Genomic DNA, 26,621 nt, shown 5'->3' with positions numbered 1-26,621 from the left:
CTCATACGCCCTAAACCGAAATTCTGCTTGCGCCTATCGGAATGTAAGCGCACATAAAAGAATCAACTCTCATGCAAATCGGTTGAGCTCTGTTGTCTAATCACAACATTTCTGCGTTTAGAGAAATAGGAGTTGGTACTGAGCTAAACCCTCCTCTTTAGTCGCCGAGCTCAAATTGCGGTACCGCACGACGTCATTTTCTTTGCGGATGCAAATACGGTTCGCGAGAAATGTATACATTTTTCAGAGAAGTCAGAGGACAACCACTCCTGTTTCTTTTGTTTCTTTCATCTTGCAAGTAGTGCCACTTGCTTCGCTAGTTTTGCACTTTCGCGGTCAATCTCCTGCACCGGTCTCATGCGCCAAATGCACCCGGGACGTCGGCACTATATTGCGGGCTTTGCACTTTAAGAGATGTACATGGGCGATGACCTGCAGGCACAAACCTTTCGGTAGTCATAATCGGAGGAGATATTCTCGTGCGACCACTATCAGAGATAGTGCCACTTTCGCGAGATTTCGTGAGACTCAGTCCACGTGCGCCAACGAGGAATCCTTTCTCGCGTTTGGCCTGCCCACTATACCGCCGCCGCAAGTGATCGCCCGAGAATACATCTCCAGAACTGGGTTTGACAAAGGCTTCAGAGTCCACTTTTATTTTATTTATATATTTACACATACGGCCAATCCCTCATGGCAGTAAAACTTCTTCACAACTGACTGTAGTATTTTCCATAAATAGACGCGCAACAAATCAGACTGTATCGTGTAATGAAATTTCATTTTACGGAAGCTACGAAAGAACGGAGCATTGAAGTCAGTACAATCGATCGAGCGGTAGAAACGCAAGGTGTGTGTATGCGGCACTGCAAGAAGTCTACATAGAAGGACAGGGCTGCAGTTCGCTCACAATGCAAGTAGCGCTCATCGGACGCACTAGTGAGATGACATGTCGCGTCTTGGTTACCGCCGACGACGTGCCCGCCGCTAATCACCGATTCTGGCGATCCACCTTGTCTGCGCGGAAGCACGATGGAGGCACCCACATCAGTGGTAATGCACGCTCGTTTCTCGTGGGGAGCGCCGCGACCTGCGCCATATATGCACGAGAAATTTCGTAGAAAGAACAACCACGGGTCAGGGGAATCACGCACCTGTCGGGCACGATTTATCCGCCCTCGAGTTTGGTACCTAGAAAGAAGTCGTCGATCGGTTTACGCGAACACAGCAAGTATTGCTTACTTTCGTCATTCACTCTTTACTTGGCATCTACTTAGCAGATGAATATGAATGCACCCTTTAACTGCCAAAAGAGGGTTGCACAAAACTTAGTCGGCGCGGTGTCACAAGAGAATGCTCTAGAAGCGAAGACGGGATATTGTTCTGGTGGAAAGAGATTCCATTCAGGCTCCTTCAATGATCGAGGCGCGCTTAACATTTTAACAAACGAAAAAACTGCACTCGTATACACTTTGCAAAGCGAGAGAATTCCTGCAGATGCCGCCTAATGAATTCTAAACGCAGCTCGGCGAAAAATGAACAGCTGAGCTGCCCTCCACTGAATCTTGGAAGAAAGGCCGCAGCAGAAACAATTTCCTTTTCTTTTCCTTGGGAAAAAGCAAATTTTGCGTCCTATGCCTCAAGAAGAAACTGTCCAGTAAACTGGCGGCATTCACATCGACCAGGAGGAGACTTGGGTGAGCACTGGCAGCATAACTCATCCGAAAACGCCATAACTATACAAAAAAGGAAACGTTTTATTGAAACAGCTGCAGTCTTTGGCAAGTGCGTTTCAAACGCTGTGTTCAGTTACGGCCTGTGTTGTCAACGCATTTCGGAGAAGCAGATTACGCGTGGAGTTGAAGCTGCCGTGAGTGGGAATCACCCGGACAAGGATTGAAGCGCAGTTGCTTGGCCCGATTACAGGTTCGAGGTCTTGGGCTGCAGACCACACATGCACCTGCGCGACACGCTGCCGCTTCGGTTGTCGACGCTGAACTCCTGCAAGGCCGAGTGCAACAGCGACATGGCCGGGATGGCTACGCCAAGAAGCAGCTGCCTTTGGAGGCTACCCACGAGGTGAGGCTAACTGGGGCCGTATCCTGAAACAATCCACTTCGGCGATACTATCGGCTCGGCCACGCCTTCACCATCTGCGCGCACTGATTGATTGTTTTAGCAAAAACGTATCAGCTGCCTAATGCGATTTTGCTCAACCAGCCAATTAGCGCATACCTTACGGCAATACTATCGCCGAGGCGATAGTATCGATCATTATATTACGTTTTTTTATTAGTGAATCGTGAGCTAAGTAATTCTTTTTTACCTCGGTTGCACTTACGGTTGTAGTATGTAAACTGCTACGGTTCTATACATGTCATATGTTCTATGTATTGTCTATGTGCTGCCCCCCTTACTGAATGCCTTACTTTGAGACCTGCAAGGTATTTTTATATAAATAATAAATATATACTCCCTTAGGATCCCATGTATACTTATGGAGGGCATCGTGTCATGCGTTCAGACAGACGGACGGACGTCTGTCCCGGGGAAGCACCCATATAGTGCTTAGTCATTAATACTAGCTGGGGAACCTGGTTGCTGCTAATTGGACACGCTCAGTTTACTGTCATCTGTGTATCGGACCAAGCCAATGTCCCCTGACCTGGGCGGGCCCCGTCGCTTCACCAAGTGGGGGCCTTTGAAAATAGCAGTGTGGCACCAGTGTTTGTATCGGGATCTCATGAAGGTAGACGCCAGATGGCGTCGTACGGCAACGTGCGCAGGGCAAGGAGTTTGGTCGCTTGGTACTCCGCCCAGTTGGGGAAAACACTGTAGTTTTCGCGAGCTCTAGCCCCTACCTAGGGTACCAGTCTGCGCACTGCCTATATATTTAGGTTGTGCAGGATTTCTCGTTGGCGGCGCGTGATCGTGCGGCAGCTGACGGGCCTTCGACGCGTTTCACCCAGGTGGTGCGGTCGTCTTTGTGTTTGTAGAGCTGCGCTCGAATTGGTCCAAGGACTGGATGTAATGGCATGGTGCCGAGAGTGGGGGCGCTCGATTCTATTCCTACTCCATTCCGCAGAGTTGTGGTTTATGTGATTCCCCTCCTTTTAACTCGTCGGAATTCTGACAATTGGACCATTCCCACTCCTCGAGTGGTTGAACTAATCTATTCCAATCCTCCAATTACAGTAAGTAAAACGCTATTGGTACAATTCCTTACTACTTGCGCCACCTTCCCCCCCTCCCCCGTCTCTCTTGCGGGCCTATTAACTAACACATATTTTTGACCTGTTCACAACGTTACAAGTAATGTCACGTACTATTTTTCCCACGAGAACAAACACGCTATGGGGCCTGTTGTCCTTGCAGTGCATTGTTGCCGGTAATCTCTTTAACATATGTACACTGCTCTTAACCAGGGCTGTTTCAGCAGTAATCTTAGCCGTTCGGGCTGAAATCGCAAATAAATGACGTGATCGAAAAATATGTTCTGTTGTTGCACTTTTAATACAAATGTCTCCAAGACATGTCAAATTCGTTATAGTTGGCCGTATGACAGGCTGCAAGCCTGTGATTTGTTTGGTCATCTCTTCCGAAACACCTCCCACATAAAAAAGGCCAAAAGACAAAGCAAAGGCTTAGACACTGTCTAGGTATCTCCAAACAAAAGCTAAAAAAATATAAAATAGAAATTGTCGAAAAAATAGAATTCTATGCAGCAGTTCTACTTTTGTAGACTCTAATCTATAATATGTCTATCAGTAAATGTCTATAGGCTATCAATAGACATTTGTCTATAGACATTCCATAGACTTCAGTCTACAAAAATAGAACTCTATACAGCAGCTCTACTTTTGTAGACTCAAATCTATAAAATGTCTATAAGCAAATGTCTTTATACTATCTATAGACATCTGTCTATAGACATTACACAAACTTCAGTCTACAAAAATGGAGCTATATACAGTTTTCCTTTTGCAGACTGAAGTCCGTAACATGTCTATAAGCAAATGTCTATAGGCTATCTATAGACATTTGTCAGTAGGCATTCTATAGACTTAGCATAATAGTCTACAAAAGTAGAACTGTATAGTCCTATACACTTTTCTCTATAGACATTCTGCAGACATTTGTCTACAAACATGAATTTTCATTAATCTATAAACAGTTTATAGAGTGTCTATAGACTCGCACATTTTTTAGACTAGCTACAAAAGGGTAAGGTCATAAGTTCATAGACTGTCTGTAGAAAATTCCTGCAGATCGGTCTATAGCTAATCCATAGACTTTAGCTTTACACTATTTGTCGATTGTTGTAGATACAGGTTGTCCGAGCTAACATAAATTCAGTGAAGCTGTTCAGCGAAGAATAATGCAAAAAAAGACAGTGCAGTAAGGTCAGAATTTAGGACTTATGGTGTGCAGCCGTAAGAGACATGGCTTGTAGGTCTTTTTATGCTAGTATATCTGGCACCGGGTTCTTTTAAATATTTTATTTTCGTTGCCCAGATTGGCTAAAATAGCCGGGATCGACAACCTACGTACTAGCTATATAAATCATACATTTTGCCAACTATGTTTCGATTATATATAAACACTCGCTGCTGGGGTTGCTAATAAGCAGTTTATTGGAAATCTCTCTAAATATGTACTGCATCCAGCATGGATATGGGAACATACCCAGGGAACTGTACATAGAAAATCATGCATGCGGATGGAAGCGGTCGAAATATCTCAAAGGCATGTAGCCGTGAATCTCTATGGAAGACTGCATGAGTATTTGTGCACGAGAACATTTAAGAAATATTGCAGTTGCATGCAATGGAACCGCTTAATCGAACGATATCTGTTAGTTATCTGTTATCTACAAGTTAGTTAACATTTTCGTTTACATATGGCGCCACAAAAAAATTTTGATTGTGTATTATGTACGTTGACGTGTTGCTTCTCATCTGTACTTATGCATTAATATCGATAGCTTAATAATTCTCCTGAACCCGCTGCACTCTCATATGTTGCATAAACAGAAAAAAAATTTGCCCTGGTCCGCGACGAATTTTTCTTCAACTGCGAGGTTTTTCTTTCGAGGAACCCGTATGGGTTTCGTTTATAGCAATTGCTACGAACGGGTGGATGTTGGATTTTCCCTTTATTAATTATGTTACAGTATGAACGGTATGTTTTGTTTCAAGACAGGATCATGTGACACATAGCGTATTTATCCAAATAATAAACAAATGCGAGAATCCCAAACAATTCCTATAATAATAATTGCTGAAACAAAGATACCCGGCTGGAATGTGCACATTTTTCGGGTGTTAATGCAATATGCCCGTGCCGAACGAACATGCTGCGAATAGTGACAGCAGTTTTGAACAATGACGTCATGAATTGCATTTTATTTCCGCTTAGAACAGTCTGCATGGGCTCTTTTCTCATACTCCGAGATGAATACATTTGCCACACTTTCAGTAGAATGCTCATGAATGGGGGGGGGAGGGTATTGATAAGGTTGCTTATCTGCTAAAACATGTTGCGGTCTCTTAGGTCTGTTGATAAGGATAGAACAAGTACAATGTACGCTAAATTATTTTAATAATATGTGCCTTATCTACTAAGAAAAGTCCACCAAATGAATAATCTGGCTTGTTTTTTTTTCTTTTCTGCAGCGCATGTAGTATACAGTCTGTAGAAGACGGCACTGAACGCAACATTAATGAAAACAGGAACACTTATTACGCACGACAAGGGCTTCATACCATGCACGATTGGCGAAATGCGACTCTGCGTCAGCAGCTACCTAGTGATTAACAGCACGTCAACGGCACAACGCCGAAGCATGGAAAGGCGCTTAACGCTTTTCAAATAGCCCGAAAAATAACTTCTGCTGCTAAGCTGTTCATAAAACAGACAAAAAAAATGAAATCTTCCAACTATCGTCAAACGCGATGCCGTCAGTTTGAAACCTGTAATGGTGCTTCCCCGAGCAACTAATTTATTGTTCTCTAATTCTTCCGGATAAGTTACGGAGTAGCGAGTGACTGAGCTTATCGCAGGCTTCATGCTGTTTTCTACTTCATCTCACACCTTACCACAATCGGTATACGGGCAGTTCGCTCAAGTTAACATGGCCTTTGGTGACGTCCCACCCCATGGCCTTCATCGGCTGTGATATAGAAAACCGTGGAGAACAATTCGAATTGTAAAGAAGTATACGGGGATTTTCACTTAAGTTGAGCCAGACTTTGCAATATGGAAATGCTAGGTAGTTGGAGAGAACCAAGACAATGTGGTTTGTCGTCGCTTGGAGATTTTTTGCATTCCCACTGATTAGATAGTTAGTGTTGTTATAATTTCTCAATTACTATAATTAGATAAAATACTCAATGGGAAAATTGTAGAGCAACATGAGAAACTCCCGATACAGCTTTCTGTTGCTCAAGACGCGCTCCATAGAAGCGTTTTGCCCTATAGCATGAAGACGTCCGCGATTACAGGCAATGTCCCTCGAGCGGCGTGTGTGTGAGTGTGAGTGTGAGTGTGTGTGTGAGTGTGTGTGTGTGTGTGTGTGTGTGTGTGTGTGTGTGTGTGTGTGTGTGCGTGCGCGTGTGCGTGTGTGTGTGTGTGTGTGTGTGTGTGTGTGTGTGTGTGTGTCTGTGTGTGTGTGTGTGTGTGTGTGTGTGCGTGTGTGTGTGTAGGCTGGAATAGACAAAAAGAAATGTACACATCATCACCATCATCAGCAGCAGCAGCCTGTTTTATGTCCAGTGCACGACGAAGGCCTCTCCCTGCGATCTTGAATTAACCTTGTCCTCCGCCAACCGATTCCAACTAGCGCCCGCGAATTTCCCAATTTCATCCCTCCACCTAGCCTTCTGTCGTCCTCGATTGCGTTTCCCTAATCTTGGTACCCATTCTGTAACCCCAATGGTCCAACGGTTATCTAACCTACGCATTACATGACCTGCCTAGCTGCATTTCTTTCTCTGGATGTCAATTAGAATATCGTCTATACCTGTTAGCTCTCGGATCCAAACCACTCTCTTTCTGTCTCTTAACCTTATGCCTAGCAATCTTCGTTCCATCGCTCTTCGCGCTGTCCTTGTTCTCAAGATTCTTTGTCTGTCCCCAAGTCTGTGCCCCATATGTCAGCACTGGTAAAATGCCCTGATTGTGGACTTTCCTTTTCAATGATAATGGTCAGCTTCCAGTCAGGAGCTGGCAATGTCTGCAGTATGCGATCCAACCAATTTTTATTCTTCTGTGAATTTCCTTCTGATGATAAGGGTTCCCTGTTATTGACCTAGGTAAACGTAATCCTTCACAAACTCCAGAGGCCGACTGGCGATCCTGAACTCTTGTTCCTTTGTCCGGCTATTTATCATTATCTTTGTCCTCTGCATATTAATATTCAATCATACTCTTACACTCTCTCTGTTAAGGTACAAAATCATTTGTTGTAACTCGTCTGCATTGTTGCTGAATAGAACAATGTCATCGGCAAACCGAAGGTTGCTGAGATATTCGCCGTCGATCTTTACTCCTAAGCCTTCCCAGTTTAATAGCTTGAATGTTTCTTCCAAGCACGCAGTGAATAGCATTGGAGAGATTGTGTCTCCCTGTCTGACCCCTTTCTTTATAGGTATCTTCCTGATTTTCTTGTGTAGAATTAAGGTAGCCGTAGAACATCTGTAGATATTTTCCAAGGTATTTACGTAAGCGTTTTGTACTCCTTCATTACATAATGCCGCTATGGCTGTTTGTATCTCTGCTGAATCAAGTGCCTTTTCGTAATCCATGAAAGGCATATTTGGGGGGAGGACTTACGGAGTCGTCATCTCTCGGAAGCGCCGTCCTTGCGTAGTATGAGGGATCACGCTTCGCGCTCCTCATAGGTTTGGCTTACGGTGCTTAATAAAAACACTACGTGGCAGCTGTCCTGCACATTTCTGTAAGTACTCTCAAAACGAGGGAACCGTATTGCTGTCGTTATAATAGTCTTGGGCAAACTGAAAGCGCAGCATTATTTATAGACGCCATCTCTTTACCGAATACGTACAATGAAAACCACTGCGCGCGGTCGCCGCGATGGAGTTTCCTGAACCGGCTTGCGTGAAAGGTCGGCAGTCGCTGAGCGCAAACTATGTGAAATATGTTCTTACAGAGGGTTGTCCGTATAACCAAATGGCGCATAACAGAACGAAGCCTCAATGCATGCAGCGATCCCACGTGTTCGCAGCGACCGACTGCGCATCTGCATGCATGTCCGCGCACAATGTTTTGCTTTCGCTGTGAGCGCGTTTTCGCACCATGCCGTGAGATTTAGCCCGCAGAATATGAGCACTTGACAGTCCACAAGTAACCAATGTTGCGTGGACGTTATCAGAGCTGTTCAAAAACAATTTCGTTTTAACAAGAGACTTCGACGCCTACGGCACTTGTGATGTACCGTCGCGACGATTCAGTATTATTTTTCTTCTAATTTCTTGGACGTTTCAATATTATTTCTAAAGTTGCGTCCCACTGTATGCACTCAGCGGGCAATTTCGCGCTGCTTTTTCGTAATCCAGTGCGTTAATTCATAACACAAACATGACCATATGACATGCCTTTCTTTAATGTGTTGCTTACCACTCCCTTTCCATTTCCGTAAACTTCCCAGTGTCTAGAATCAACAAGTTCATAGGCCAAACCGCCGTGGCATTAGTCGGGCAGCGAGCGCGGGCGAACGTCTCAGTGCGCGTTTTCTGCTACTCACCGAACATCGCACTCCCGGCGCCGTAGAAGAAATATTTCTCGCGTCTGTGCTTGCTGCATACACGAGTTGTAGCTGATGGCTGTTTGCCGGTCCTAAGTTTCGCGAGCCAAGCTTCACGCAGCTTCTTGTCCTGCGGCTACGTGTGAATAAGGCTGTCACCGGGGCTCCGTTGCGCACGTCTGGCCCTGTGGCACCGAGCAGTAGCCTACCATGCTGCACGCCTCCAAAGGCAGCCACTACCTATTATAGTGATTTCAAATGTTGTCAAGGAGACACCCAATGCGTGAAAGCCTCAACGCTTAATTAGAATCGCAGCGCAAGTGGGACTTTAAACTTTCGTTTTCAGCTCGCTTCGGCGCTTCCGAAGCAGCCGACGCGGTCGCTGTTTCCACGTGATCCCTCATAAATGTCACGCTGACGGTGGCGCCTGCTTTTCCAGTGGTGGAGCCCGCCCCCAATCGAGAGGCTGATTGTACTCAGCGGATTTCTCCATTACCTGATTAATGACAGGGATGTGGTCCATTGTAGAGTATCCCTTCCTGAAGCTAGCCTGTTCCCTTGGTTGACTACAGTCCAGTGTTGGCTTTAATCTATTGGAGATTATTTTGGTAAATATTTTATATAATACTGGGAGTAAGCTAATGGGCCTATAATTTTTTCAATTCCTTAACGTCTCCCTTTTTGTGAATCAGTATAATGTTTGCATTCTTCCAGTTTTCTGGGACCCTTGCAGTCGATAGACATTTCTTATTAAGAGCCGCCAGTTTTCCAAATATTATGTCTCATCCATCTTTGAATAAATCGACCGTTATTCCACCTTCTCCTGCCGCACTTCCTCGTTTCGTGTCTTGCAAGGCCCTTCCGACTTCATCGCTAGTTATAGGAGGAATTTCTGCATCCTGTTCATTACTGTTTCTAATTGAGGTTGCCGACTGCTCTGGTTACTGCACAGGCCAGTATAGAATTCTTCTATATCTTAGAGATTGCTGATGATATTACCCTGCAATGCCGCCTCCCCACCCGGCACTCAGTCGGGAAAAGGCCGTAATCCTAAGGCAATTACAGACTGCGTCACTCCTCGCCCCCGCAATGCTGCACGTGCTTCACCCGGAGCTCAATCCGAGTGGCCTGTGCGGTGTTTGTGCAGCTGGTCCGGTGGACCAATGGCACATCATGTGGGACTGTGCCAGGTTCCCGACAGCAGCTACCTCCAGGACTTTCCCGCCCGGACTGCAAGGTGCACTGCAGTCTGCAGACAAGGACACACAACTATAGGCCGTCCAGCAGGTCCGGGGTGCGCTCGAAAAGCACAAGCCTCATGACCCACTACAAACGGGCCCAACTGGGGTAGTGCGCAGTAGGGCATAATCCCCGGTCGACGCTTGGCGAGCGTCACCACGCGTTAAACCGTCGTTTGCCGGCACTTTATTAATGTTATCCCTATCCTATTACCCTGCTTACCTTTTAGTGCATACATCTTGGTTTGTCCTATGCCAAGTTTCTTTCACACTTATTTCCGGTTGCGTCCATTTTTTACGGCTTCTTCAGCCTTTCTCACGTTATAGTTTCCAATATCGCTTATTTTCGCCTTGTTGATCAGTTTTTGCAGTTCCGCGAATTCTATCTTATCTCTTTAGTTGAACACACTCATTTTTCGTCGTTTCTTTATTAGGTCCTTTGTTACTTGGAAGAGTTTTACTACTGGTTGCCTTGGTGCCTTGCCTCCCACTTCAATTGCTGCCTCTGAAGCCAACCTAGTTACGGTTTCATTCATTAGCTCTATATCATCATCTCTCTTCTAAGGCTGCATATTTGTTTGCAAGTACCAGCCTGAATTTGTATGCTTTTACCCTCACTGCCTCTAGGTTGACCTGTTTCTTCTTGACCAATTTTGTTCTTTCTGTCTTCAAATTGAGGTGAATCCTAGCCCTCACTAACCTATGATCACTTCACTTTACCCTACCTATCACTTCTAAATCCTGCACTATGATGGGATCAGCAGAAAATATGAAGTTAATTTCATTTCTTGTTTCACCGTTAGGGCTTTTCAAGGTCCATTTTCTCTTGCTACGCTTCCTGAAAAAGGGGTTCATTATTCGAAGCTTATTCATTTCGGCGAATTCTACCAGCATCGCTCCTCCAGCGTTCCTAGAATCAACGCCGTAGTTGCCAAATGCTAGTTCACCAGCCTGCTTTTCCCCCACTTTTGCATTGAAGTCGCCCATTACTACATTATACTGAGTTTGCACTTTTCTCATCGCTAATTCAACATCGTCATAAAACTGATCTACTTCCTCATCACCGAGACTGGATGTTGGAGCGTAGCCTTGTACCACCTTTAATTTACACCTCTTATTGGAGCTACCCTCTCATTAATGCTGTGGAATTTGTCAATGTTGCCCGCTATGTCCTTATGGATTCTTGCTTCTTATCTAGGAGACGTCTATAGCAGAGGACATGTCCGTTATTCCGCAATGTATAAGCTTCACCAGTTCTCCTAATCTCACTAAGGCCGATGATATCCCGAACAATGTCTGATAGTTTCTCAAAGAGTCCTGCTAAGTTACCCTCACTCGAGAGGGTTCGGGTGCTAAACGTTGCAAGGGTCAGTTTCCATTGGCGGCCTGTCCGGACCCAGAGATTCTTAGCACACTCTGCTGCGTCACAGGCCTGACCGTCGTCTTGGTCAAGAGCTCCACAACTGCTGGGTACTGAAGGTCATTAGGTAATTGACTGAGCCATGTTGGAGGGGGTCGCCGAATGCTGCACCAGGGAGGCCAATTCCTGTTCTGGTGAGGGAGTGTCGTGTTGAAGCTTAGTGGGCCTTCCTAATTTGGTTGCACCTGGATTAGTATAGCCCCACTCGCTTTCAGCATCTTTTGCCGGTGACTGGCGTCACTCCAAGCATGCAAATGCTGTGTACTGGAGGATGCGAATTTCAAGCTCACCATCACAGAAAAAAAAAACCTTATCCTTATCAACTTTTGTCTACAGACAATCTATAAACCGGTAGTAGACAAAAGTAATCAATGCCTTACCGACTCTCGTCTATAGGCAGTCTATATACAGTCTATAGACAAAGAACCAATAAGGATAAATGGAGACTGCATCGAATTTTGTCTACAGGTAATCTATAGGGCGAAAGTAGACAAAATGAAACAAATATCTTATCGACTTCTATCTACAGACAGTCTATAGAATTCGAGTACACAAAAAAGAATAGAAACTTTATCGACTCTCATCTATAGATGGTCTATAGGTATAGAATGGACAAAAGTAAATAGAAGCTGTATTGAGTTTCGTCTACAGCCACACTATAGAGCGGACATAGATAAAAAGAAACAAACGTCTTAGCGACTTTTTTTCTATAGACGGTCTATAGAATGCCCGCAGACAAAAATAAATAGAAATCTCATCGACTTTCGCCTATAGACAGTCTATAGGCAAATAATGTACAAAATTAAGCAGACTTTATTGACTTTCGTCTATAGACAGTCTATAGAGGAGACATAGACAAAAAGAAATAGTAACCTTATGGACTTTCGTCTATGAACTTTGTATCAACAAAAGACCAAATCTATAGAAAGGCAAGGTCGTCGAGAAAAAGTATATAGACTTTCTATAGACAGTCCAACCTCATTTTTGTAAGGGGCAGGCCACGACACGGCAGCGGTGCACTGCATAGATTACTGCACATTAACGGTACTCTTTGATCACTGAAAAAATCGTACCATTGGTCACCACGCCAACTATATGCCCCGGTAGCGTGGGCCAGCTGCTCATTTTTCAGACGCACCGGCGGTGTAGGCTAGAGTTATTGTGGCAGAACACATCTCACGATGAGTGTTGACGTTAATGCGATTGGCAATGAAGCAGTGTAGCAATACACCGTATAGACACCGCAGAGATGCGTCATGTCTGAAGCATGTATGCAGCCTGGCTCCTCTCTCGCGCTTCGCTCTGGACACACTGCTCCATCTAGCGCCACCACAACGAATTTCTCGTGTGACGCACGTGTGCATTAAAATTGAGACAATATGTTCTAAATACTTATAACACGAGTTTGACTCCACCCAAAAGTCAAATTTGTGACTTTTGTCGTTGAATGACAGAGTATATACGCAGTGGCATGGCAAATACTCAGTGAATCAAGTTGGCGTCACAGAGGTTCATTGAAGGTCGGCATATACCCAGTTACACATACCTAGTGACCCAAGTCGGCGTAAAATACGTTCATTGAAGAGCGGAACGTACTCAGTAACCCAAGTTGGCCGTGAAAAACGGTTATTGAATAGCGACACATACCTTTTGGCGCATTCAGTGATATGCACCCAATTACCAAGTTTGCGGTTTAGAGGTTCATTGAACAGCGGCATGTACCCACTTGCAGACACCCAATTACCCAAATTGCCATCAATGATGTTCACGGATGTGTGGCACATGGCTAGATTCACGACCCCTGTAATCCAAGTTGAGGGGAACAAGGTTCATTGAAGAGCTGCACTTAAGTAGTAGCACATCCCCAATAACACAAATTGGCTGAAGCGGGCTAACTCATGAGCGGCAGATATAAAATCGCATATACCCATGACCCAAGTTGGCCCGACTATTGCTTTCGAACATGGTTCCCTCACCACAACGGCGCGATGCTCTAAACAGTAGACCATGAACTACCCAGTGACCCAATATGGCGGGAAAACGGTTAGATACGCAGTCACACAGGCAGCCAGATATACAGACCGACAGATATCCCCGGCAAAATGCGTGAAATATCTTAATAATGCTAACCGCATTTAAAACCGCTGAACCCACCTCGCGATGACTATCGACGGTAATGGTTTCAGCATTGAATCAATACAGCAAAACAACATATTGCCACCGTCGTAACGAGTGGCACATACCAAACTTACACAAGTTGGCTTCAAATACCGTTCATTGATGAGCGGCACGCACTTACTGGCACATACCTAGTGCTCTATGTTGGCGCCAAAGAGTTTCATTGAAAAGCAGTTCATACCCAGTCCCGCATCTACAGTTTCCCATATCGGCTGTAAAGCGGTTCATTGAAGAGCGGCACATACATATATACAAGATTCCAACATGCTCAATGAGTCAAGATTGTCAGACAGTTGGTTTGGAAACCAGTTCCCTAAGCATATCAGCCCGATGCTCTAATCATTCGGCCATGGATTACACAGTGACCCAGGTGTGCGAGAAAACCGTTAGATACAAACATACCAAGATACTTCTTGGTGTTCTAGCGCAGAACTTGCCAAGCAGCAGACAGAGACACGAACGAAACAGGCTGTTATGAGATGCACCAAGCTCCCATGGGCAGCATGACACGAAGGTCAAAGGTATGGGCAGAAGGAGATGCTGACAGTGACGAGGCAAGAGGTAGGTCAAGGAATAATGCGTTTACTTCTTAACGAGGACGATGTACGATGACGAAAAGGCACGGAACGCCATAGGCGCCGGCCTTTTATGTACACCGGAGGAGGAGGTTGCAGCTATGCACTACCGGGCGCGTGCAGTGTGTCCAAGAAGGGTGCCATCAAGGGAGAGAGCACTGCGCGTTCCGACATGGCCGCAGCTCGGCGGCGAAGCACCTTCTCAGGAAGCGGTGTTTGGAGTCTAGCGGTGAAGCATCACCGTGGAAGCCTTTGCGGCTGAGGACCGCCGCGCGTTTACGACAAGGCGCTAACTTCCAACTAACGCTTAATGCCAGATGTTCTGTATATATACTGAAAGATATACAAAAAAGAAAAGAACATAACGAATCATTTGATCATACCAACGCGTGTGCATTACTAAGCGCTTGTTACCACCTGCCTTCAATAAAGGATTATTTCGCAAATAACAGAAGAAGCGATGAGCTGACGCACTACTAACCCTCACTATTCATTACCGTAGCTTCAACATTCACGCGCGTGCAACCATCTTTGTCTCTGAACAAGACTGCAGTGTTGTCAAAAGACGGAGCACACCCACAATCACGGGAGTGTAACACCAATTTTCCTTGTCCTCCCTTTGTCGTGTTCCTGCCGTGCTCCTTTGATATTTTCCCAATCCGCCGTGGTTGCTCAGTGGCTATGGTGTTGGGCTGCTGAGCACGAGTTGGCGGGATCGAATTCCGGCCACGGCGGCCGCATTTCGATGGGGGCGAAATGCGAAAACACCGGTGTATTTATATTTAGCTCATCAACATCAGCATGGTTAAGCCCACTGCAGGGCAAAGGCCTCTCCCACACTTCTTTAACTACCCCGGTCATGTACTAATTGTGGCCATGTTGTCCCTGCAAACGTCTTAATGTCATCCGCCCACCTAACATTCTGCCGCCCCCTGCTTCGCTTCCCTTCCCTTAGAATCCAGTCCGCAACCCTTAATGACCATCGGTTATCTTCCCTCCTGATTACATGTCCGGCCCATGCCCATTTCTTTTTCTTGATTTCAATTAAGATGTCATTTACCCCTGTTTGTTCCCTCAACCAATCTGCTCTTTTCTTATCCCTTAACCTTACACCCATCATTCTCCTTTCCATAGCTCGTTGCGTCGTCCTCAATTTCAGCAGAATCCTTTTCGTAAGCCTCCAGGTTTCTGCCCCATACGTGAGTACTGGTACGACACAGCTGCTATACACTTTTCTCTTCAGGGATAGCGGCAACCTGCTGTTCATGATTTGGGAATGCCTGCCAAATGCACCCCAGCCCATTTTGAGTCTTCTGGTTATTTCAGTCTCATGATCCGGATCCGTGGTCACTACCTGCCCTAAGTAGATGTATTCCCTTACCACTTCCAGTGCCTCGCTACCTATTGTAAACTGCTGTTCTCTTCCGAGACAGTTAAACATTACTTTAGTTTACTGCAGATTAATTTTCAGACCCACCCTTCTGCTTTGACTCTCCAGGTCAGTGAGTATGCATTGCAATCGGTCTCCTGAGTTACTAAGCAAGCCAATATCATCAGCGAATCTCGAGTTGCTAAGGTATTCTCCATCAACTTTTATCCCCAATTCTCCCCACTCAAGGTCTCTAAATACCTCCTGTAAACATGCTGTTAATAGCATTGGAGAGATCGTATTTCCCTGTCTGACGCCTTTCTTTATTGGGATTTTGTTGCTTTCTTTATGGAGGACAACGGTGGCTGTGGAGCCACTATAGATATCTTCCAGTATTGTTACATACGACTCATCTACGCCATGATTCCGTAATGCCTCCATGACTGCTGATGTTTCGACTGAATCAAACGCTTTTTCGTAATCAATGAAAGCTATATATAACGGTTGGTTATATTCCGCACATTTCTCTATCACCTGATTCATAGTGTGAATATGGTCTATTGTTGAGCAGCCTTTACGGAATCCTGCCTGGTCCTTTGGTTGACAGAAGTTGTTACTGATTCTATTTGCGATTACCTTACTAAATACTTTGTAGGCAACTGACAGTGAGCTGATCGGTCTATAATTTTTCAAGTCTTTGGCGTCCCGTTTCTGATGGATTAAGATTATGTTAGCGTTCTTCCAAGGTTCCGGTACGTTTGAGGTCATGAGGCATTGCGTATATAGGGTGGCCAGTCTTTCTTGGACAATGTTACCACCATCCTTCAACAAATCTGCTGTTACCTGATCCTCCCAGCTGCCTTCCCCCTTTCCATAGCTCCCAAGGCGTTCTTTACTTCTTCCGGCGTTACTTGTGGGGTTTCAAGTTCCTCTAGACTATTCTCTCTCACATTATCGTCGTAGGTGTTACTGGTACTGTATAAATCTCTATAGAACTCCTCAGCCACTTGAACTATCTCATCCATATTAGTAACGTTATTGCCGGCTTTGTCTCTTAACGCATACATCTGATTCGTGCGTATTCCTAGTTTCTTCTTCCCTCCTTTTAGGCTTCCTCCGTTCCTGAGAGCGTGTTCAATTCTATCCATATTATACTTCCTTATGTCAGCTGTCTTACGCTTGTTGAATAACTTAGAAAGTTCTGCCAGTTCTATTCTAGCTGTAGGGTTAGAGATATCATACATTGGCGTTTCTTGATCAGATCTTTCGTCTCCTGCGATAGCTTACTGGTCTCCTGTCTAACGGAGTTACCACCGACTTCTATTGCGCACTCCTTAATGATGCCCATAAGATTGCCGTTCATTGCTTCAACACTAAGGTCCTCCTCCTTAGTTAAAGCCGAATACCTGTTCTGTAGCTTGATCCGGAATTCCTCTAGTTTCCCTCTTACCAATAACTCATTGATTGGCTTATGTACCAGTTTCTTCTGTTCCCTCCTCAAGTCTAGGCTAATTCGAGTTCTTACCATCATATGGTCACTGCAGCGCACCTTGCCGAGCACGTCTACATCTTGTATGATGCCAGGGTTAGCGCAGAGTATGAAATCGATTTCATTTCTAGTCTCACCATTCGGGCTCCTCCATGTCCACTTTAGGCTAACCGGCTTGCGGAAAAAGGTATTCATTATGCGCATATTATTCTGTTCTGCAAACTCTACTAATAACTCTCCCCTGCTATTCCTAGAGCCTATGCCATATTCCAGCACTGACTTGTCTCCAGCCTGCTTCTTGCCTACCCTGGCATTGAAGTCGCCCATTAGTATAGTGTATTTTGTTTTGACTTTACCCATCGTCGATTCCACGTCTTCATAAAAGCTTTCGACTTCCTGGTCATCATGACTGGATGTAGGGGCGTAGACCTGTACTACCTTCAATTTGTACCTCTTATTAAGTTTCACAACAAGGCCTCCCACCCTCTCGTTAATGCTATAGGATTCCTGTATGTTACCAGCTATATCCTTATTAATCAGGAATCCGACTCCCAGTTCTCGTCTCTCCGCTAAGCCCCGGTAGCACAGTACGTGCCCGCTTTTTAGCACTGTATATGCTTCTTTTGTCCTCCTAACCTCACGGAGCCCTATTATATCCCATTTACTACCCTCTAATTCCTCCAATAACACTGCTAGACTCGCTTCACTAGACAACGTTCTAACGTCAAACGTTGCCAGGTTCAGATTCCAATGGCGGCCTGTGCACGTTAAGGAACCCCAGGTGGTCCAACTTTCCGGAGGCCTCCACTATGGCGTGCCTCATAATCAGCAAGTGGTTTTGGCACGTAATACCCCAAAATTTATTTTAAATATATTCCCACATTTGTTATTTATTTCTTAAAACGGAAACTCCAGCGGCAAGCGACCCAGTGAAATCTACCTCTTCAAATTTGTGTGCGTTTAGTATCTTCAAAATAACTGAGAACTTCACCATGCTTCGCATACACTCAAGGGCTAACTGGTTGAACCGAACCGGGTTTACCCGGCCGGACAGGGCCTGAATATATTGGGCCCGGTAGGGATCCTAAAGGACGCCCCGCGCAGTGCTCTTCGTTGCAATACAAGCAAGGTTTATATGATTTCTGAATAAAATCCACCATTTCACAAAATCTTTCATTATTCTGACGAAATTCTGATTATAGTGAAGCAAAGTACAATATAATCTTACACGGTTGCACATGTCATGCGTCCAGCTAGCTCATTCTGTTCCTTTGAAGACTAACACGAAGCAAAAGGTGAAACGCATTGATATGTATTGCGGGATGATCTATTTTTTTTTTTGTTCACAGCCACTGGAGCGTTTACGAACACCATTTTTTTCAGCACGCCTCTCTACCTCTTCTCGCGTCTTCTCGGTAATAGACAGTGACTGAAAAAAAACATCGTGTGCTTTCCGAATCAACGTAGACTTGCGCAGGGTGTGACCGTTTGTTTTTAGCCTCAATCCTTGAGTCGTACAGGTCAAGCTGTTGTCTTTCAATGCAGTTCAAGATTGGAATGCAGAAATTCTTCCGGGTCTTCAAAAGCGTAGACTACCGTGTTCCCTATAATTACCGTGGCAGAGGTAGTCACCTGTAGGTGAATACTAAAAGAGCCGATATTGAGTAAAAATTGATAACTGTAATGAATTTAACAAGTCTACTCTAGTCTAATTGGCAAGTTTTCCGGTCTTGTGGACTCATTTAAAATAGACACTGCCTTTCAAGGACTACGTGCCCATTCCATTCAAACTACAGTGCGCAATCTCGGGCTCCCATTCCACTACCATGCCACCTTGCCGACTGGTCCATCATTTCGCTTACATTCCATACCGATTGTTGGAAAATGTGTGGAATATTTCCAGAATCATTCCAACTCCGCTGTTCCACTTCGCCATGGCCTGGTGGTTGCCGAATCATGGAGTGAGGGGATTTAGTTTATTCTACTACTTTTTGGGAGCTCATGCGTCGCGGAGCACGGAAGCCTGAAACCATGGCATTTTTTCATATTTTTGTTGCTACAGGGAAAGTGCTGAAAAAAATAATTACACAGGACATATCGGGCTGAAATAGATTAAGTGAGAGCTGTGAATGACTTAACCAAAGCTTCCTCGTCGAAAGACATATTCTTAATTTAAAAATTATTATCTTCTTTATCTAACCTTCTCTGGCCCGCTAAGTAATTACATAACAATACTGACCCGGTGGCTGAAGAAGACTGAATACCGAACTCTGTGGGAGCTCATATTCTATATTGTAAACTCTCTTTTTAACAATTTGGCTAACGTTAGTTGGAACACCATGTATAGCATGGAAATTCGACCAACAAAGTATTACCATTAAACGCACTATTATTGAGTGTAAATAAAGAATAAATATTGTATATTACCTTCACATATCTTTCTACTTATAGGTATCACAAATATCACTTAATGGAATAGCGCGGGACATTTAGTGGCTTCTGTGAATTTCTTGCATTTGTCACATATGGCCTATCCTGTTATAGGGGCACTGGTTAGGTACCACTCAGACACAGAGACGTCAAAGCCCTTGGTGTATCTACACATGCGTATTAGATTTCTCTGCATACACTTTCCTTGCTCCTATTCCTCGAACAAACATCTACAATCACCTTGGTCCTAGTGACATCGTTGCGCATAATTTCGGGCAAAACTTCGATAATGTTCTAACGTCATGTGACTACGGTTAGGCCTTCTTGCCTAGAAGAGACAGATAAATGTTCAGTTCATTCTTCAAACTAAAGAATTTGAAATAACTATGGTTTCCTCTGCAGCATAATAAATTATCCGTACAGAAACCCCTTTATTAGCCGCTTCAGACACGCCCGAATACTCGAATAGTCCTACACGGTCCGATGGGGCTTTCAATCTGCTATACAAAATATTTTATTTCCTGCGTGTGCCGCATGTTACACATTTCACTTCATTTCATCTATTTATCCTTAAAGGCCTGAACGCATTACATAAGGGGGCATAAGGGCATAAAGATCATGTGAACTTCAATGATCTGAACAAAAATGCAAGAGTATACGCCAGAAATACAGTAAGTGAAGTGAAAAATACAATTGACAATACGTTGAGTAAATAAAGGTAAACAGTAGAAAAATATGAGAGCTGGTGCGTATCTATTAAGACGTGTTAAGTTTATTAGGATATTTATTAAGAGTTATTGATTCTCTTCGTGGCTCAGTCGCACAGACTCGCACAATTTCCTCTTCTTCCGGCAGGTTGCCCCGGCCCAGGGTTGCCGGCCGTACGGCGGTGTAGGCTCGGGGCGCAGCGCGATGTCGACCGGAGGCGCCCGTCAGCTGGTGCAGCATCGCGCTTGTGCCGGCCGCCATCTCGGCAGCACCGCGTCCCAGCTGTCCCTGCGGAACAGCAGCAGGTCCTCCGGGCGCTCGTGCTGCCTCCCATCCTGTATCGTCGGTAGCCGAGGAGCAGACGGTGCGCTCGCTGCTGTCACCGTGGCGGGCAACACCCGTCTCTTCACTGGACGCGTGGAGGCGGGTTGTACACCCCGCCACGCTGAGCTGCTGGTCTCGTCGGCCGAGGCTTGTCGAGCACGCTCGCGGCTACCGCTGCGAGCTAGTCTCGGCGCCGCCGAACTCCGGACGATGGTGTAGCGAAGCGGGTGCGCCGCTCTGTTTCAGCGCCTGTGTTTATCGTTTGTATTTTTTTGGATTTTCGTAATTTATTCGTGTGAATGTTTTATTGTTCTGTGTGCTTGAAATAAACCTTATTGTAATTGAAGTGGCGTTCCTGTGAAAGATTCCGCGATACCGCTTTTAATGCGCGACGCTACGGGGCAAGAAAAAAAGGGGGGAAAATGTCACTTCCTTCTTACTGTTCCTCTCATTTTAATACTATTCCTGGGAACACCAGCAACGAGAGCGCAATCATTTCAGAGGCTATAACGTGATGTGGACAACACCACGTAATCACATGCGTGCCAGGCCAGACGAAAGGTATTGTAAAACCATTCGGCTCTGGCCCACTCAAATGAAATCTTGTTCACACTAGGATAAAGTTCACTTGGAATTGCACTAAGGCCCATTGCACTTCTCGCTAAGAAGTCGTGTCAACCTTTCTTTCGGAAATTCCTTGGAATAAGTGCAGCAGCACACGGACACATCTTCGTATGCAGACAAGTGTGTTCACCTCTGCCATAGATGTAAGAGGCACCTGTGGTCTGCTCGTTATGGCGGGAACCTAGAATATTGACCGATTAGGGCCTGAATGTTATCTCAACAAAAAAGATCGAGTGCAGGTATTTACTGTAGTGTTCCTGGTCGCTGGCGCCGTTCTCTGTCACCCTACCATTACGGAGTGAACGAGGTGCAGTCAAGTGGTCTTTACTCAGTGGGAGCTGTTCTTGACCCTTCTCGCGAATTTCAACGCCACGATTACGGTGCTTGCAGTAATTCCGCCATTATCGTCAGTGTTTTGATAAGGAGAGGCATCGCAATGAGTCATTACGTGTATACGCCTCAAAACTTCCATCACCCGGCCCCGTAAGTATGGTCTACCACTCTGGAAACTTCCAGACCAATCAACTGGGCAATGCTAAGAACAACAATACCTTGCGATCAAAGCTGCCGCTTCGGAACGCGGCGAACGAGGGAGGCATAAGCCATCACTCAGAGCCAAGGAAGTTCAGCTAAACCGTTGCCATAAATGAAACTTTATCGTTGCTTTATACATACTGTAGTCAAACGTAGCTAGGTACAAAATAGGAGCGGTAATACGCAAACCAAACAATATCAAGTAATACACTTGGTGCAATTCCAGTACAGTACAACGCCATAATACAGTGCTAGAAAATAATGGAATGCAGTACTAAAACAATCGAGTAGGATGGAAGACAGCTCCTCATGGTTTTTCTATATCCACAACGTTTGCTGGTAGCCTAGCTGTTACAGCTTCGTGCTTCTTTTAAGGAAAACGATTACTGAAACTAGTTTGTGAACCATTTTTGCTCTACATGTGTATTATATTTCTTTCGTGTAACATACAGTGTTGTCTCGCGCATGTACCGAATTTTTTTCATTTAACACATGGTCGCCCACTTTACTGTGAAAGAGAGTAACCCTGTTGTTATTTATTCTTGAATCAGGAAAGGATAAGTTTGGTAGCTCATAAAGTGAACATACTGAGTATTTTCTACTGTAAGAAGAGGAAATAAAACGCGCGCCGTTGAGCCTGTTGCAGTTGTGCGATAAACGTCTGTGTGTGTAGGTCCCAGGCCTCGCAGGGGCATTCCGCTATCGCTCTTACCAATTCGTAACATGCCAGCTTCGTTTCTGGCGTAGTGTATTTAAGCATTCGTCTAATGTAGCCTAGTCTTTTGTTAGCTTTACGAACTATATGTATTGTCCAGACTGAATTCGGTGTTATGTGGATCCGAAGTGTTAGTATTCTGTTACTTTCTGCAGTTACTAAGGACGTTCCGAAAGTAGGTTTTGTCATTTTTTTTTGAAGGAGATGATGGTACACCAGGTGAAACAAACAATCGTCATAAAAATTGATCCACGCCCGTTGCTGGTTCAACGACGGAAGGAGCTACAGCGGAGGAGGAATGACGCATGTGGAGAGCGCCGAAAAAGAGAAAGAAGCAGCAGACCGGCGTGCCCGAGGTTGTTCGAGCATAGAGTTTCCTACAATATATCAGAGGGAACTCTAGCGCTGCAATCAATGAGCCACCATGGGAATGACGCGAAGTACATGGATCAGTCTGATCTTCGGGCTTGTGGATTCAGACGTTCTTGTTGATTCGTTTTTGCGATTTGTATGCCTTCATTCTAAATTTCACAGCAATATAAACTTTTCTAGGTGCAAAAGTCGCCGCCAACAAGCAAAACCGCTTCTAATTGCAACGGTTAAGCTTGTCGAGGTGGCCAAATTGAAACGCGCCAAGCGTCTAAAGGCACTCTGGCTTCCCCGCGATCAATTCATAAGGGATTTATATGTTGTTTGACGATACATGCGTCCGTGGCGTAATGCTTTCAATATCGGGAGTCTGTGCTAGAGGTCCTGTGTTCGAATTCTGCCGCCAGATAATTTTAATAACGTTTACTTAATTATTGATTACCCAGCACTTTGTTGAAAACGACGAGTTTGCAAAGTCACGAAGCCGTTTGAAGCCAGAAGGACGAAGCTTAGGCAAATCCACGTTCTTCCCATAATTCCTATGCTGGCTCAACCACTCCCATTGCAGCTCCCGAAGACACTAGCGCCAGAGTTCCCCCTCGTTATTATTCTATGAAACTGTATGTGTTCTAGTACACATCACGATGGCAGACAGACGTTTGCTGACAACGTGGTCGCCAATGGGAATGCGTATTGTTAGCTGGTATGAATGGACACGGAGGACCAGTGTGTCCGTCATCCATGAACGCCTACAGATCGTGTATGGTGAAGAGGTCAGGTCTCAGGCCTTGCATCGCAGGGCACCAAGCTTTGCTAGAGTGTTTTCTTCAAACTGATAGCACGCTACGACAAATGTCTCAATGTCGATGTCAACTATATGCAAAAATAATGCAAGGCGCACAGTCCACAATTCCATGGCGTATATTCTTTTGCCAAAAAAGTTTACGTCTGAAAATTAATGACGAAACTTACTTTCGTAACGTCCCTCGTATGTCGAAGGATACCGTCATCGGCCTAAACCATAAAGTCCGCTTGTGGGCTACGTTTGAGAAATCATGGCACAAGGTGCGGCTCTACGCATTTGCAAGGTGTTGGCGTGGATTACAGAGCATTATAGGGAATGAAGCGAAGGGAAACACTTAAGCTTGTGACAATGTCCCCACTATTTGGTGCATGACGATGTTTCATGAAGGCTGCGGTGATAGGTAAACCAGCCATGACATGGCGATCGCAGTGTTCTCAGTTTATATTGTAACTAAGATTATATGGCCCAATATGATTATACAAAAAACTGGTCTTTCAGTGCACACTTCAACTCGAAATTTCAACTTCAGGTCACTGCCTCTAAACGCCTCCTACTGACAGAGACACTCATTTCGCCATTGCTGTATAACGTCAGGAAATGAGAGGCGACAGTTGGGTCGTCTGCTTTGAAACAGTTCGAGGCCACATCGGAGGTCATGGTCCCCACGCACTGGCGTCCAATGGCCCTGCAAAGAGGTCACCGTCGAATTGTGCCCGCGATTCGATGCGCCGACGTCACTTGCCTTAGAGGAAGCTGATGGTGCACCCCGGCATATAACACTTTCTTGTAAAAAAAAAAGTTTTTGACGCAGGACATAGCTCTATGAAAGCGACTAAATGTGTTGTTTTAGGTTGTGGGGATTTGGGGAATTCGACGCACCATTGCGCAGGCGCATTTCACCTGTTCTGCAATCCCTACGCCTCACTTCTTCACTCGCTCCGAACCAGTTGTCAGCGGTGGCGCTCCACTAGCGATGGTTCGCGGAGAGGGCGGAGCATGGGGTGGAGCTTCGACGTCACGAAACGGCCCCTGGCGGCTACTCTCGTGGCGTTAGCGTGCCTGTTCTCCCTCGGGACTGTACCGGGTACGTACATGCTTCCTCTCGTCCGCCGACACCTTTGTGACTAGGTCTGAGCTCACGCACGGTGCCTATGCCCGTGCGGGGAGCGCGTACCTCGTGTTCATCCTGTCCGGACGCTAAGCCGAAGAACGGGTGCCTAGTGCTCGCGCGAGGTCGTACCACGCCGAGCCGCACTCATCGGAGGCCCAACTCGAAGGAGATTGCCTGAGTTCTCGCGTATTGGCCCATTGGTTATCGCGAGAGCAAGTAGCATAGCAGCCGGGACTTTTTCTAGCGCAGTGTCCCAGCTTCAGCCTGTGCTCTCACAGCGACGTGCTATAGGCGTCCCTGGCTGCATCTTCCGCCCTTGGTGGGGGACCCCTTTGGTTCCCCGCCACCTTGAGACCGGGCGTTTGTGCAGTGTCTGGTGGTGCCAGATACAATAAACTGTATCAGTTAATTCAGGGCAATACTGTGTTCTTGCGTGCGTCGCCCGGTAGCCCTTGCGGCCTGAGCTCGCGCGCAGCGGCGCTCGAGGCGACGACTGACGCGGCCCTGTGGCTCGCTAAGCTCGAACCCGCGGGGGTCAGTACTCCTGTGAGACCCTAAGACCCCACAAGGTTTCCGGTGTGAAGCCAGGCACAGAATTCAAAAGGTAAAAACTTGTGTAAATTATCTTCTCTCTTTAGTCGGATATTTAGCCCAGAATAATTGCAGCAGGTAGAGGACCAATGATCGGACACCCTAAGGTCAAATAATTGAGCGTATTTTAAACCACTTAAAGGCTCAATTAAAGATCAATTCCACCGGTCTACCACACGTAATCTAGAGCAAAAGAAACTCAACGAATTTCGTACTGATTACGTTAAAACGAGTGATACGTTTAGAATTCCAGTCTTGTTATACGAGTGACATAAATTTAGAATGTACCTCCCAGCAGCCGCCGTATTAAGTAAATATTGCCAGTAACTGTGTATAAGCTTTATCAACAGTTCTGTTCCTAGTAATTTGTATTCCTCATATGTCCTCACAGTACTTCTGCAGCACATCGACCCTTTATTTTCCTTATTGATATGTTGCGAAGAGAGAATTTCATACTTGTATAATTAGATGTGTTTATAAGATGTGCCTAGTTGTGTATATGTTACATGTAAATTTACTCTAATGCAGGAGGTTATTTATTAACCAAAGTGCTCTCTGTACGCTTATCAACTTGCTGCCACTGTATGCCAGTTTTCTCCGTGCCTGAATACCTTGGTAAGATTTTATAGTTAGATAAATTGATTGATTGATTGATATTTCTTAAAACGTGGCTAACGCCACCAAGGACACCCCATTTACGAATGCAAAAACAACGAGTAGATGGTGATAATGCTTAATTTTCTACAGCAAGTCCAAAGGAAATAATTATTCTTATGTCACAATTACCGTAATCACATTGATGTTAGCAGTTTGTTGGCAATTCATGCCTGGTTCTTGTTTTCTTTTTTCTTCTTTTTTTTTACGGAGGTACGTCACGCATTCGTGCAGTGGGCGATTGTCCACTAATTCAGAGCTTATGTGAATTGAATAAAGAAAAGTTAAAGGTAAAGAGAAAAAAAAGGATAAAGGCGATTTGGAAGTTGACACTTACGGCAAAAAATGTCATGCTGTGAAAAATGGAAAAAAAAGAAAGAATACAAAAATTTATAGAGAGATAATTAAGAAAACAAAATTTAGCAAGGTGAGATTATCCTGAATTCCTGCTAACTGTTTGATCTGCCTGGAAATCCCATTATCCTACATTTGGTCCGAATCGGAGCCGTGATACAACGGACTACACGGTAAATAAAAGTGTTTATTGTCTCTATCTCTCTCTCCCTGGGGTATTTTATTTTCCAGAGTCATTGCCATTGTCGAAATGTTTTAAAGTGAGGACCGATGAGATATTGGAGACCAGTCGAAACACAAACCTCAATATGGAGTAAAGGAAAAAGAAGAACGACACCGAGGTCGTGCCCTCGTGCGCTGGCGCGAGAG

General features: G+C 45.2%; 1 protein-coding gene across 2 annotated transcripts in view; it reads left to right on the top strand.

Moving 5' to 3' along the window:
* Nucleotides 1-20,841, top strand: part of LOC142576146 (uncharacterized) — a 51,941-nt gene extending 31,100 nt beyond the window's left edge. The window contains exons 2-3 of one of the 2 annotated variants that reach the window (XM_075686117.1): nt 1,927-2,079; nt 20,319-20,841. In XM_075686117.1, the coding sequence (XP_075542232.1) occupies nt 1,927-2,079; nt 20,319-20,358 (193 nt within the window). In that variant the 3' untranslated portion in view covers nt 20,359-20,841. The remainder of the gene's footprint in view (nt 1-1,926; nt 2,080-20,318) is intronic. The other variant, XM_075686126.1, reaches the window with a different exon arrangement.
* Nucleotides 20,842-26,621: the final 5,780 nt, after the last annotated feature.

This window comes from Dermacentor variabilis, chromosome 1 (genome assembly GCF_050947875.1).
Source record: "Dermacentor variabilis isolate Ectoservices chromosome 1, ASM5094787v1, whole genome shotgun sequence".
NCBI classification, from domain to species: Eukaryota; Metazoa; Arthropoda; class Arachnida; order Ixodida; family Ixodidae; genus Dermacentor; species Dermacentor variabilis.
Note: the sequence above shows the minus strand (reverse complement) of the source record. Positions and strands in the feature narration are given on the sequence as shown.